This window comes from Biomphalaria glabrata, chromosome 17, assembly GCF_947242115.1.
Source record: "Biomphalaria glabrata chromosome 17, xgBioGlab47.1, whole genome shotgun sequence".
NCBI classification, from domain to species: domain Eukaryota; kingdom Metazoa; phylum Mollusca; class Gastropoda; family Planorbidae; genus Biomphalaria; species Biomphalaria glabrata.
In genome coordinates this window covers 13379861-13394078 of record NC_074727.1, presented here as the reverse complement: position 1 = coordinate 13394078, position 14218 = coordinate 13379861, and the positions used below count along the sequence as shown (strand labels likewise).

At 33.0% G+C, this 14218-nt stretch overlaps 1 protein-coding gene across 7 annotated transcripts in view; it reads right to left on the bottom strand.

Annotated features, from left to right (window-relative positions):
* LOC106055561 (pumilio homolog 2-like) overlaps positions 1-14218 on the bottom strand; it is a 46629-nt gene that overhangs the window by 5139 nt on the left and 27272 nt on the right. For all 7 annotated transcript variants that reach the window (XM_013211859.2, XM_013211860.2, XM_056015006.1 and 4 more), the window contains 8 exons: positions 13922-14104; positions 12122-12260; positions 11899-12033; positions 11551-11809; positions 6206-6343; positions 2016-2263; positions 1759-1848; positions 77-291 (listed from right to left, as the gene is read on the bottom strand). In XM_013211859.2, coding sequence (XP_013067313.1) covers positions 77-291; positions 1759-1848; positions 2016-2263; positions 6206-6343; positions 11551-11809; positions 11899-12033; positions 12122-12260; positions 13922-14104 — 1407 coding nt within the window. The remainder of the gene's footprint in view (positions 1-76; positions 292-1758; positions 1849-2015; positions 2264-6205; positions 6344-11550; positions 11810-11898; positions 12034-12121; positions 12261-13921; positions 14105-14218) is intronic.

Here is a 14218-nt window from a genome sequence, read left to right as displayed (position 1 = left end):
AATCTTTAGGTACTTATCAGGAATAACAGAACAATATTGGTAATTAAAATGACAAAGACAGAGAAAAAAAACTTACTGATTGGATTCATGTCAGGGCCATTCTTCATAAAGAATTTTTCTAGCTTAGCCAAGATATGCTTGCCATATGTATATTTTCTCAAGGTGGCAATGTGAGGTCTTATCTTGTGCATCAGCACTTTTCTCTGTGGTGGTTCAGCTACATCTATCATTTTCTGGACCACATAGTTTGCAAATTGATCTTTCATCATGGAATATAAAGCTGAGTGGTGGCTGTAAAAAAAAAAATTTACATCAGCCCAATGTATCGTACAGTAAAAGAAAAATGTATTTCTCATACAATGGAAGACTTATGCCAACTCCCAAGATACAGAATGAGGTTGAAACTTATGAAATTTGAGCCCCAAAGAGCAATATTTTTGGCAACCATGTGGCGAATTCAATTATTTCATAAATAAAATAGCTAGTCTGCTTATTATTTATGACAGATAAATGGTACAAATGTGAACTATAGAAATGTGTCTTATGCTGGAATCTAAATCTATAGGATGAGTTTTCAGTTTGACTGCCTAAAGTAATAGTTAAAAAAAAACAAAAAAAAAAACACTATATATAATATAGATTGTAATAGTTTATAGGTCTAGTCTAGATCTAAGATTTACATTACAGAGATAGATTTAGATATTCTTACTTGAATAGATTAAAGATTCATTGTAAATCAAGATTTATAGTATCTTTAATTTTAAAATTTATTATACATCTAATTTTTAAGCAGTTTAGTTATATAATCACATATTCTAATAATATTAGATCTAGACTTTATTATTAAAGTCTTAACCTGTAGTACTACTAATCTTGATCTCTAGATCTAGAATCTCATTCTAAATCTTCTAGCATTTACAATGATCTACTTGATTAAAAGGCACAGTGGCTGAGCGGTAAAGCTCTTGGCTACCAAACCAGGGTCCCGAATTAGAATCCTGATGAAGACAGGGATTTTTTATTTCTGGATCTTTGGGCGCCTCTGAATCCACCCACTTTAATGGGTACCTGACAGTTGGGGAAAAGTAAGAGAGAGGTTGGTCGTTGTGCTTGCCCTAACCCTCGTTAACCGTAGGCCATAGAAACATGACTATCTGTCATATAAATAGCAAAGTCTTACTTTAGACTTTAGTGAGATCAAGAGATACACGCATCAAGAATTCTAGGTCTAGAATCTTAAGTGATTATAGTTTAACAGATAGGCCTAATAACCTAAAATCTAGATTATCTAATAAACTAGTAACTAAATCTAGTCGATCTAGATCTCAAGTTGGGTCTAGATCTAACACTAGATTTAAATTAAGATATAGATGTCTGAAACTATATAGACTCGAATGTTCATAAATCTAGTATAATCCTTGTCCTTCTATTATCATTGAAACCAATGTGCATTGTTGGATAATCAATCCCAATTAAATAAATGAAGCATTAGCGCATACTAGATCTAGACAGTATTAGTTAAACCAAATCTAGGCCACCCCAGGGGAAAAACTAAACAAAATAAATGTATTTTGCGCTTTCAGTATTTTCATTTTGCATCATTACAAAACTATTAGCATTTTTTAAAATCATAAATCGGAATTGAATAAAAAAAAAAAAAGTGCCAATGCGGAACCTGAGTGTTTTATGTGGAACTGCAGGCATGTATACTACTTATCTCATGTTTCATAAACAATGACTTTGGTTGCTCAAACATACCCATAGCCATCACTCATGTTGCACACTTCTTCAATTAGCATGGCTCGTTCTTGTCTGGAGGAGTGAGACACACATTTCTCCACAACATTACTGAAAAAGAAAAATTGTAATGTCTGTCCCAAACCGTTTTCATTCATCATGTAATGCAATTTTACAGCTATTGTACAATTTACTAAATATAAATTACTAAATCAAGATGTTCTAACTACCAAGAGATACCATTAAAAATTTTTTTTTAGGTAATAACCAAAAGTTACCTGGCAAATTTATGCTGACTCAGAAGGAGTACCTTGCCTCGAATGGTATTGACTATTTTACTTTTATCTTCCATTCTGCCATGTTCCAACACATGCTGGATAACGTAATTGCCATACTGATCCTGAACTAAACGCTCAGTGTGTTCATGAAGTTCTTCCAGAACTGGTGATGTTTGTTCTGCTGTACAGTGCTCTAATATACGCTGGATAACCCTGCAGCCATATGGATGTGTGGAAAGGCTGTAAACCTGTAGAGAATGAACCTTGATTATGCTACTTTAAAAATATTAAAAATACTAAGTAAAGTTTCAAATTATCTGAATATGTGCTATTTACATGGACGCAAGCAACGGAGGCCCATTTTGCCTGCAAAAGGGGAGGGGGGGGGGGGAGGTCGCAATGGCAAAAAAAAAAAACCTGCAAACATGATGCCTCTTATATGTTCACAACATAAAAACATTTACCGCTACTTTTGCAATATATATATATATATATATACTAGCCTGACATTACCCGCGGCCTGCGGGTCTAAGTTTGTGTTTACTAATCTAGTGGATTGGATTTAGATGTATGTTAAACTTAGCTAATGATCCTTTCAAGTTTTTTCTCTTTCGCTACGAAAATAAAATTAGTTTTGCGAAAATGGGTTTACCCGAAGCCGATACATACATATCTATTAAAAACGAAAAGAGAGAAAAGCTTTGTTAAATGCATTTGATTGAAAAGTATACAATTAAACGAAATAATTTTTATTACGCAATTCCTGAATGAATATAGGCCTATCTCAACTCGACTTCGCAGCTTTCCTAAACGAATGTATTAAAAATGCTTTAGACAAAACAAATTTGAATGTTAATTTGATCAAAATATGAAATGAATGGACTATAATACTTTAACACATGAACATACTAATTATAGTCCGTCCATTTCATATTTTAATCAAATTAACATTCAAATTTTTGTCTAAAGCATTTTTTATGCATTCATTCGCCCTAAAGCTGCTAATAGTTTCATTCATACGCCTACATCTAATTAAAAAGGTCCCGCATGCGCACATGCAAAATGAACTCTATCCAAGCCAATATTTAACTCTAGATTACTCAAGATCATTGGTTCCCAAACTTTTTTGTCTTGTAGACCCCCTTGCCAAGTTTTCTGTAGACCCCCTGCTCAACTTGCAAATTTTTGCAAATTCATCAACATTTTTTTAAAACAAATTTCTAACTGTAGTGAGTTAAAGAGTGAACAAGTAATTTAAAACTATACAACTAGGGATATTATGTTTCATATACGAATTTGTTGTTCTTTGAAGTAGTCTTTCTAACATTAAATGATGATGGAAGGATGCTCGAGCGTTACCATGGCACCAGGATTTGGAAGAAGATGCCAAGCAGATGGGCAAGACGTGGGGACAGTTGGAGAGACTCGCCCAGAACCGAGATGCCTGGAGGAAGCTGGTTGGTGGCCTACGCCCAGAAAGGACCACATGCATAGATGAGATAAGATGGTGACCATTAGACAGTTTGTAGCATACAGCGCTACACCTCGTCAGACCAAACTATATTTCTATCTTTTGCAAAGATTAACATAAGAAGCTTTTAATTTTATAACTCATTCCACCGAAGCTAACTTGAACTGTATTGTCACTTAAAGAAATTCTTTTGATAATTACAGATGTAGGTTTAAGTGTAAAATGAATGGTAAAAATCAATGTTTGACCTTTGATGTTTTCCGTATTTTGCTATACGTAAAGAAATCTTGTAAGATGCTCACAAACCGTCATCTTCTCTATATGATGTCGAACAGAGATTTTGTTGGTCTATTCTGAACTTTTGAGTGTTCGAAAGTTTTTCAAATCTTAATTTTTGTCAGGGTGGCATTGTCTCAGATGATCCTCCAGCGTAACTGGTCTCATATCGTCATTAAAAAGTCACTTAGGCAACTGTATGTTTGACAAGGAAGGAACGAATCCCAATTTTAAATAATTAATGCTGTACTGTCTACATTCCTTTTTTTTTTTTCCAAATATTAGTTACATGTAGACAAAATTAAGCCATTTAAATAAGTATTGAAATAAAATACAACACTTTTTCGTTTGAATAGCAGGATAAATATTTAAAGGATTAACGAAGGTACAAATCATATATTAGTGTATGAAATAATTACATAAATGGAATGTGAAAATTAAGTAACTCGCCCTGCTTAAATGAAATCTATTATCGTAGACCCCCGTGCAAATCTCATAGACACCCAATTTATTTTTTCACTTTCGTAGACCCCTTGGAGGTCTTCGTAGACACCTGGGGGTCTATATAGACCACTTTGGGAATCACTGCTCTAGATCTAGATCTATGACTATGTCTAACTCAAGATCTACTTTATTCTTTAACAGATGAACATACAAAATTAATTCTATTCATTTAATTTTAATCAAATATATGTAGGCCTACAAGCAAATGTTTTTATTTGAAAAAAATGGATTTAAGTCGATTAGCTATTTTGATAGCACCATTCATGCATACTATTTTTACATTTTACTTATAACATTACTATTTCGTTTAATTGTTTACAAACCACTCTCAGTGACTCATCAACAGTTATAGGCAAACAAAAAACCCACGGGCAATATATGACTAGTAATCTATATAAATGTATGTTTGAACATTTCATTTTTTTCTCTATATGCACATTGACAGGCCTACTACTACAATATTAGTATAATCAAACTTTGTAGCACCTATGTTAAAAGTTAGCTATTTCAAATAAAAGATATAATAGATCTATAAATATTTATTGGCTGACAGAGTAGTCAGTAGATCTTATCAAATTATTCAAATTTAGTATTAGTTAACTGGATCTTCTAACTAATGGTAGCATAGATTTGCTAGATTGTCTAGATCTAGTCAAGATGTCATTCATATTCTATGATAATAGTAACAAAGTAGATCCATCAATGTACATGTATCTAAAATTCAATATATCTTAATCTAGGTCTAGTAAAGAAACTATTAAGTAGAGATCTAGACATACTCACAATAGTCTCTGAGTCTTAAGTCAGTTAAGTCTAGACTTTCGACCTTTCTAGCTAGAACTAGAGCTACTACTAGTACTAGTTAACTAGGTCTAGCCTAAAGTCTAAAACTAAAGTAGCTACACTTTGTGTTATATACTCTAGATCTTGAAGTTAGATCTCTATATACTACTACTAATACTAGATCTAGTGAATTGTCACTCATCTAGTAATGCTAGAAGTCTAGCCCTAGCTTAGTTATACAAGTCATAAGTTATAGTAGCTAGACTAGAATCATCTAGACCTACTAGCCTTTTTAAAATAAGTTGTTTCTTTAATTAGATCTATAGATCTAGTCTTCTATATCTAGACAGATCTAATAATTATTTTGTATAATACTATTAATTATTACTATCTATGCTACTTCTGCCCAGGTACTAGACCTAGCTGACCTATACCTAGAGCTAGATTCAACTTATTATTCTAATTATCTAGATCTAATTAGATCTAGTAGTTAATACATACTCATTGATATCAATCTATCATCTAGCTATTATCTAGTAATACACCATATCATACTAGATCTTAAACAATCAATAAATCATAATCATATGCCAATGGCTATGGGTCAGTGGCGATGCTACGGCCCTAAAGTAATTTCGCTTTTTTGGGTAAAAAATATGTTCATGTTCAACTTCTAAAAATCATTTTAAAATGTAGAAATAGATCTAGCCTCTAGGTCTGGTTTCAATTTTTTGTTTTAAAGAAGACAAGTTCTTTTGCCTGCAGATCGAACTTAGAAAAAGATCTACTTACTAACTTAGACTTCGGCGTCTTAGGCCTTGGCCTTACGGATTTGTTTCTAACTTTGGTTTGTTTTTTTATATAAAGTGAAAGTACGAAATAAGCGCATGCGCCGTAACTTAAGTAATGTAACTTCCTGTCTTTCTTTGAATTCGACTTACTAATTTTTAGTTTCAAAGACCAAACCGTTATTGCAAGTGGAAAAAAGTCGATACTCAACCAGCAATCAGTCAGACCTGTGTTTGCCGGCAAGCTTTTTTTTTTTTTTTTTTTTTTTACTTTGATTTTTGCCTGCATGCCGGCTATAGCCGGCCATCTTGCATCCATGTATTTATAAAGCTTGTCCTCCATGAGTTATAATTCAAATGATCCATACCTGTCCTTTAAAAGCATCAATAATAAACTGCAGATACTTGGGATCAATACACTCAATACACTTCTGTACGACATGATTTCCATTTTGATCCTTAACACATTTCAGCACATGCCCATCTAGCTCTTTCACTATTTCAACCTTGAAAAGAAAATTGTGAAACATTAGTCTGCTATAGTCAATCTGTAATAAACATAGAAGCAATGGGCATTACTAAAAAATATAGCCTCTTCTAGTGCCTGTCTGCCAGTGTGACCAAGAGATGCTGTCTGACTAAATAGCTAAGTGAAGGAGCCTTTAAAACCAAGAACTTCAGGAAAATGGTGTGTATCTAGAACAGACGTTCTAGCAGTGCTCCAGCTCCACTAGTCATGAGTGGAGCTCCTTATTAACTATGGTATCCCCTCAGACAGCCCCTTTCAATCTTTAATATTCTTTTGTATGACATAAGCCCATGATCCCATTATCTAAGGGCCCAGGAATGCAGTCCAGATAGGAAACTTAAAAATTGTTGCAAAGCAGCTTCATTAGTGATTGATCACAGTCAGTGTATGTCTCAATATCAGGGACAAATGCACTTCACAAAAATTTAATTTTTAATAAAAATTTATAAACTGCATAATTAAAATTAGGGTTATTACTTTTAAGCTATTTTTCAAACAAAAATATTTTCATAATTTTTTTTTAAACTTGTCATTTTGTTCACATAAAAACCTACATCCCATGCAGCCTAAGCTTAACAAGCTAATAGGAAGAATGCTGTAGTGGTATTAATACTGAAGACAGCATAGATTTCAATGTTGTTTAATCTCTAATAGTCTGAACATTTTAACAAAATCTGCAAGATGGTGTCAAAATTGTCCTTGTCAACAAGAAGAAAAAAAAAAGGGTACTTCAAGCATTGCCAAGTGGTACTCAAGAGGACCCTTATTTTGATACTTTCGATTATTCCCCATTTATATTTTTCCACTTAAGTTTATCTTGAGTGGATGTAACCAATCTTATAAACAGAAATATAAAGTATATTATTTTTAATTAATGATCCCTGAGTTATTGGGAGAAATGAAGTAATATTTGAATGTCAGTTTGGAGTGTCGTACTGTCAAACCAGAGTTTGAAGCCATGTAACTTCATTTTACAACTGAGAACACCTATCATAATCTACAAACGCTTTTGGTTTTAGAAAAGAAATTTTTAAGGGACAGGCAGTCTCAGAAAAACAGCTAAAAATGTTTACAGGTCTTGTGTTGCCATTGCTAGTGACTAAACAACATAGCCCAATACTGTCTCTTTGAGAAACTTGTGCTGCCTTCAAAATGTTTTGTACAAGTGTTAGTAACCTCAAGTGATAATGTATACTTTGCATATGAACAATGTTAACCAGTTTAAATTATTCTCAGAGTGAGAATCTTGTGTAAAATAATTATGCATAGACCAAAATGTCATTTCTATAATAAAAGTTGGCTTGATTCAAAATCACTTTGTATTGATTGTAGTGATTTGAATGACTTTCTTTAAAGAACATGATTATTAACAATGCATTAATAGTGATACTTCACTTTACTGGTCCTCAGAAAGTTTGAAAAGCTAGATTTAATGGTTGTCAACACATTATCTAATTCTTGTTATTAAATTCAACTCATGGTGATTGACCATCATGTCATTGAAGGCCTTTTAGCATATTATGAGGACTTACACAAATGTTATACTAGCAAAGAAATCTATGAAACTCTAGAATGAAGGGATGATTTTGCAGGGTTCAATCGCCACTTTCAATAATGATTTTCAAGTTATTTTTAAGGCAGAGTAGACAAAATATACACTTTGGGTTTATAGCCAATTACATGAAAGTTATAATGAAATTGACAGAAACATAAGGAAAATAAGAATGCTTTTCAAAAAAACAAAACCAGTTGAATAATGTTTATGTATAACAGTCGACCTACATTATATTGTTTTTTCCCTTTTTGATAAACCTATTGGAAAATATAGTGTAATGGATGCATGTGTAAATCAGATGTACTTGAAATATTTCTAACGTTACTTAATTATACTATGTGCATGAGTACCTTGTATGATGTATTACAATTGCGAGCTCTTGGTGCAAGCTAATGAATAAACAGGTACCAACAAGAACGAAGACTACATGACCAAGTTGACTCAAGATGAAACTTTAAATAGCTTTTAATACAGAATGGGCCACAGTCTAGTCCGTCACTAATAACGATGTTTACCCTCAAGAGTCTAGCAGTAACTGATTTCTAAAAGTCTATGCTAATCTCTAACCCATAGTCTATGTCGTCACTATAAAATGTATGTTCACTGTCGCTCTAGCGCAACCCAACTAACTAAACTAGCTATCTAACAATAGGACCTAAATTAATTATAAATGTCTTTCTTCCCTTCAATAAAGATTTTTTTTTTGGTTGATTAAAACTAATAAAATCAGAATAGCTGAAAGAGGCAGGTCCAGATTTATATAATAAGGCCCAAAAGTATTTGAGAAAGACAAACATAAGGCAATTTTTTCTTTGCTCTTTCTTCTGAGTGATTGAAAATATCCCTGGAACCATTTTTAGGTGCTATAGCTTATGCTTGCTGCTGAGTCACTCAAATACTGACTTTTCTATCATATGTGAACTAAATATACTGAAGATCTAGACACTAGATTTAACCAGATCTAGATCTCACTTTAATTACTGACTTTTCATGGTTATTTGTAAACTATCTTTACTACCTCTAACTATTCCAACATTAATCTAGATAATAGTACTATATCTCTCTTTAATTAACTTTTCATGGTTATGTGTGAACTATCCTCACTAGCTCTAATGTAGATCTAGAATCTAGACACTTGATCTAACTGCAGCTAGAAAAAATAAGCGAAAGTCATTTGCCAGTGACTTGGCAGAATTTAGGTCATTGGTTAATATAGGACGTAATCAACTTTTTTTGAAGTAGCGTCTGTATCATAAGATAAGATAAATCAGTAGACTACACAAACAATACTGGTCTACAGTTTATGCAGACATGCCTACCCCCAAGACCAAGAATGTGGAACACTCAGGTTGAAAATGTGGAATTTTGGGTCCCAATGTGGAACATACACGCGTTTACGTTTGTCAGCCTTACTGTACGCAATACATAAAACTTCAATTATATTACTTTAATAACAATACTAGTTTGCTTCTTATAAATTAGATGTAAATAGTATAAATAAAAGTAAGAAAACCTTTAATGCATAATTATGTCCTTTGTTTGAAATCAATAGTTCTAACTCCTATATGGTGAATTCTAACCAAAATGTATTCTAATGACCTAGACTTAAATGTTACTATCTATTTTTATTTGTTACTACTAGATCTAAATCTATTGGCTAGATCTAGATTATTCTAGATCTACTTGATTATCTATCCTTTTCTAGGGCTCTACTCTAGTCACTCTAGATATCTCTAGTTCTAGATCTAAAATAATTTAAGAGTCTAATAGTACTAGTCTAGATCTATGTCTATATCTAATAAGTCCTCTCAGTCTAAGAACACAGATTATAATTATAACAATTATATTATAGATCTAAATATGTATGTCTAGATCTATAGACTTATTAAGAACTAATTTATTACATGATACATAGAAATCTAGAATATAGAGATCACCTTCTAAGTCTATTTCTAGAATCTAGATAGATATAGAATTTCTAGATTCTACTTCTAGTTATCTAGTGCTAGTCCTACTTCTAGATCTAGAAACTAATTTAGACTACGTGATAAGTAGATCTATAGCCTTATATAGGCCTTAGCCTTACTGTGTCTAAGTTAATTACATTTTGGTCTTGATCTTTCATAACATTTTTTTAAAAATACTTTTTAGATTACTTAAAAACCAGTTGTGTGAGTAAGAGTTGAGTTAGTGTTAGAATAGATCTAGTCTAGACTAGATCTAGTAGAGCCATTGTCGGGAAAAGAAAGGGATTTGAATGGAACATTAGCACTTTCTAGATTCTAAGAATAGATCTAATATCTAGACCTAGACTACTAGCTCAATCATTTCATTTTCTTTGTAAATTTATGACACACCGGGTCAGGGAGGAGATGAAATGATTTTTAGGATTCTGTATAGTAGAGTCACTATTGCAGAGCAGGCATGTTTGCGGAACAGCTCGTCGAAATTAGTTAAAATCTCATTTATTTTGAAATTTTCTGCTAGGCTACTGTAACGGTACTGCGCATGGTCCATTTCTCTACATTTCCAATATAAGGGTTTTCCTTTTACAGCAGAAAATTAATTTTGACTCCAGGTTAAAGTTGACAGGTGTGGAATCGTCCATTATTTTTCACGTTTAAGGCTTTTTAAAAAGATAATGACACATCACCTGCATGATACACCTATTTTTCCGTTTATAAATGGATGTGGAAAAGCTTCATTTCATAGCTATCTACCAAAAATTCAATTTAAAAAAAATTGGGAGGTTTTCATCCAGTTTTTACCTTTTTCAAGATAGTCACAATTGTGGAACACTATAGATGTTATTTATTTGACCTGCACATTTAGCTTAATATTTACATAGTGATTTAAATTATCGGAATTTAAATATGAGTTTGTATTAGTATACATAAATTTAAAAACATTTAGAGAATAATATTATATATAATATATAAGTTATGATTACCAGACGTGCAGCAAAAAGAGGACAAATCATAATATTAAAAATATCATATAGGCCTATATAATAATTTAACAAAAAATAATTAAAGAATAGTGGAAAATAAAACCTTGTTAGGAAAATCAGGGTAGTGTGACGTGAATTAAATTAAAGAGTTAAATAATCAAAAAGTGACAATGTGTCTTTAGCTTTAATAAAACTAAAATTAATGTAAAGGATAAGGAGTTCAAGTATTATATAAGACTAATAAATATATGCTTTATATAGGCTTTGTTCCGACATTTTTATCGTGTTCCGCAATTGTGACTTCTTAAAAAATCCTGTTCCGTAATTGTGACTGACCATATCTCAGTAGATTTGAATGTAAAATTTAAATATCTGTTGAAAAACTAAACAGTATTTTTATCGGAAAATGGATGGGCAATGCCTAGATACTTTTAGTTTTTCCATAGGTCTAACCATTACGGAGCAAAAAATTGAAAACTAATAGTAGCAGCAAACTGTTCCGCAATTGTGACTATATTGAAACAATCATTAGGTGTAGGAATTTTGTAAATAATGAAACAGAAAATGTTTCTATGAATTATAATTTATTGTTTACCACCATATTTTAACATTTTAAATCTCCATTTCCATTTGTTTTAAATCAATTGCATCAGCTAAAATTCTCTATAAAATTACTTACCTGCATATCAGCTGGAATAGACTCAAGGGCCTTTTGAATAACCCTGCAACCATACATTTGAAGTGCAAGAGGAAGAACATGACCCCTCACTCGCTGAGCCAGTGTCTGTTTCTGATCTGGTGTGCCAAACTCAAAGAACTTTTGAATAACATAGTTTCCAAATACATCTGTCATCAAAGAATATGCTGCTGAAAGGATTTCACCAAACACCATACTCTTTTCTTGTGGTGTTGCTCGCTCAAGCTTTTGTTGAATAAATCTATAAATGAATTGGTTAAGATTTATTAAATGCATTGTCGGATTACATTTAGCTTAGTTTACTTTATATTTAAACAAGTTAGACTTTACCTTGAGCCATGCTGATCTTGGGAGAATTCAACAACATGATTCACCAAATCTTTAAGTGACAAATTGGGAATACGATTGTTTCTGAAATCTTCCAGCAAGCGACTTCGTCCTGTTACTTCTTTAGAAAGGCTAGCACTAATAGAAATTTTAACATTTTGAGTTAAACATTTATGACATTACAAAATTACATCATCTAAGCAATATTAGGCTAATTGTATAGTACCTTCTAGAAGCCATAGTCCTATTTTGAAAAAAAGTATTTCCAAAAAATCCATTAGCAGGTGACACCAGTCCTGGATTTCTGAATTTAGCTGCTTCAGCACCTGGAGCTGCTGAGTATGGTCGACCTCCAATGTTCAAACCTGACACATTTTATACAGAAAATTTAGTACAAATGATAATTCTAATAAAAAAACAACACTCTTTTATTTGCTGTACTGCAGTGTTAAGGTTTCTCCACAAATCCCTCTCAATTATGGATGTGTGGGTAGTCAAGTACTAGGCCTCCAAACTGAGGGGTCTCAGGTTCCAATCTTAGTAAAGACTAGAATTTGGAATTTTGGGACAACTCAGCTGGAAAAGACAAGATTGGAAAAAACTTTCACAGTATTTTCACCTCAACAATGCAACAACCATTTGTACCTTGAGGTCACCCTGGCCATGATCCATTACACAAAGTGAGACCTTTTTAGACCTAATTAGGGCTAATACTACCAAATTTGCTGCTGGTAAAAATATTAGTATAGATGAGGAAATGATACCTTTCAATGGGCGACTCATGTAGAAGCAGTACATCAGAGGGAAACCTAACCATTGGGGCATCAAGATCTGGTGCACAACAGATGCATCTACAGGGTATTTGTTAAATTTCAATACTTATATTGGTAAAGTTGAGGATCCTATGCCTCATGGAACTGGAAATTATTTAGTGAATAAATTAGATGAAAAAAGTTTTTTGGAAAGACATCATTTCTTCTTTGATTATTTTAGCTCTGTTCAGTTAGCAGAGAACCTTTAGGGCAGCAAATCTATTGCTGTTCCACAATAACGCCTAACAGAAAAAGTTGGCCTCTTGATCTCAAATCCAAGGCATTAAAAACTTAGGTGATGTCATGGTTAGGCAGAAATGGAATCCTGTTGCTACAGCCTGGAAGGATAAATGTTTCACTCTTTTGAGTACCAACACGACTTCAGGTATCGCTGAAATTACTCCTCTGGGACCAGGTGGCAACTTTCAAGTCAAAATCAAGTCATCAACAGCTGGCTAATTTATGCTACCTCTCACAGGCCCAGACCCAAAAGCCTATAAATTGGACATCTGGAATTTCGGCTTGAGATAAGCACAGCCCTTCTAATGGGAAACGTTCTTATAAGGAAGCAGAGTGATCTCCGACCATCAACTCAAGGAGTTGGCATGAGTGATCTTCAACAAAGGCTCATTCGAATGGTGGGAAACAAACATGCCTGCCATTGGTGTATGAAGAACAAACAGTTTGGGAAAAGGAACAGAGCACATGAAACTGTTTACAGATGTAACTCTGCCAAAAAAGGGGAATGTTTTGCTAAATTTTATAACTCACTGACACTTAAAAGTCATGCTTAATGTGAAGTGTTCCATAAACATTTTTTTTTCATTTTTGTCTTATTATTTTTTGGTTTATATTAAACTTAATTCATTTGTCTGCTATCTTTCAAAATTTGACTTAACTTGCTTCATTAGTTTTTTTTTCTGTGAATATTTAAAGAATATGTGTTGTCAAAAATACAGAGTTATGCCGCTTTTGTTAGGGATAGGACAGTTATTGGTAGACACTGCATAGTGATGAAAGGGTTAAATTCGGCTTATTATTAAATCTTAGTAGTTCAATAGCTGAAAACATCTGACTGTCGGCTAATCCCAACTTTTGCAGTTTAATGATGAGGATATAAAATGTATATGGCAAAAGTATTTACACTATTTGCACATTTGCTACATGAAATGGTTTGGATATGAATACCTTTATATATTTATATATACACATACCTAGTGTAAGATTAGAATTAGATCCTGACAAAGATGGCGGTGGTGTCATCGACTGTGCCCCTGTCATCATACTAGTTATACTGCCAGCTGGAGAACTAGCCATGCCTGGCAAAGGTGCATAATAACCAGTGAGACCTGGCAAAGGTTGCTGGCGTTTCATATCAAAGGACTCTCGTCTCTGGCCTGTACAACCAAAAAAATTATTCATGTAACCTAAGTATACTACAATTTTCTAGTTAACATGAAAATTAAAAGTAGCTAATCATTTATAAACAGGTAAAGCAGCCAATTCAATAC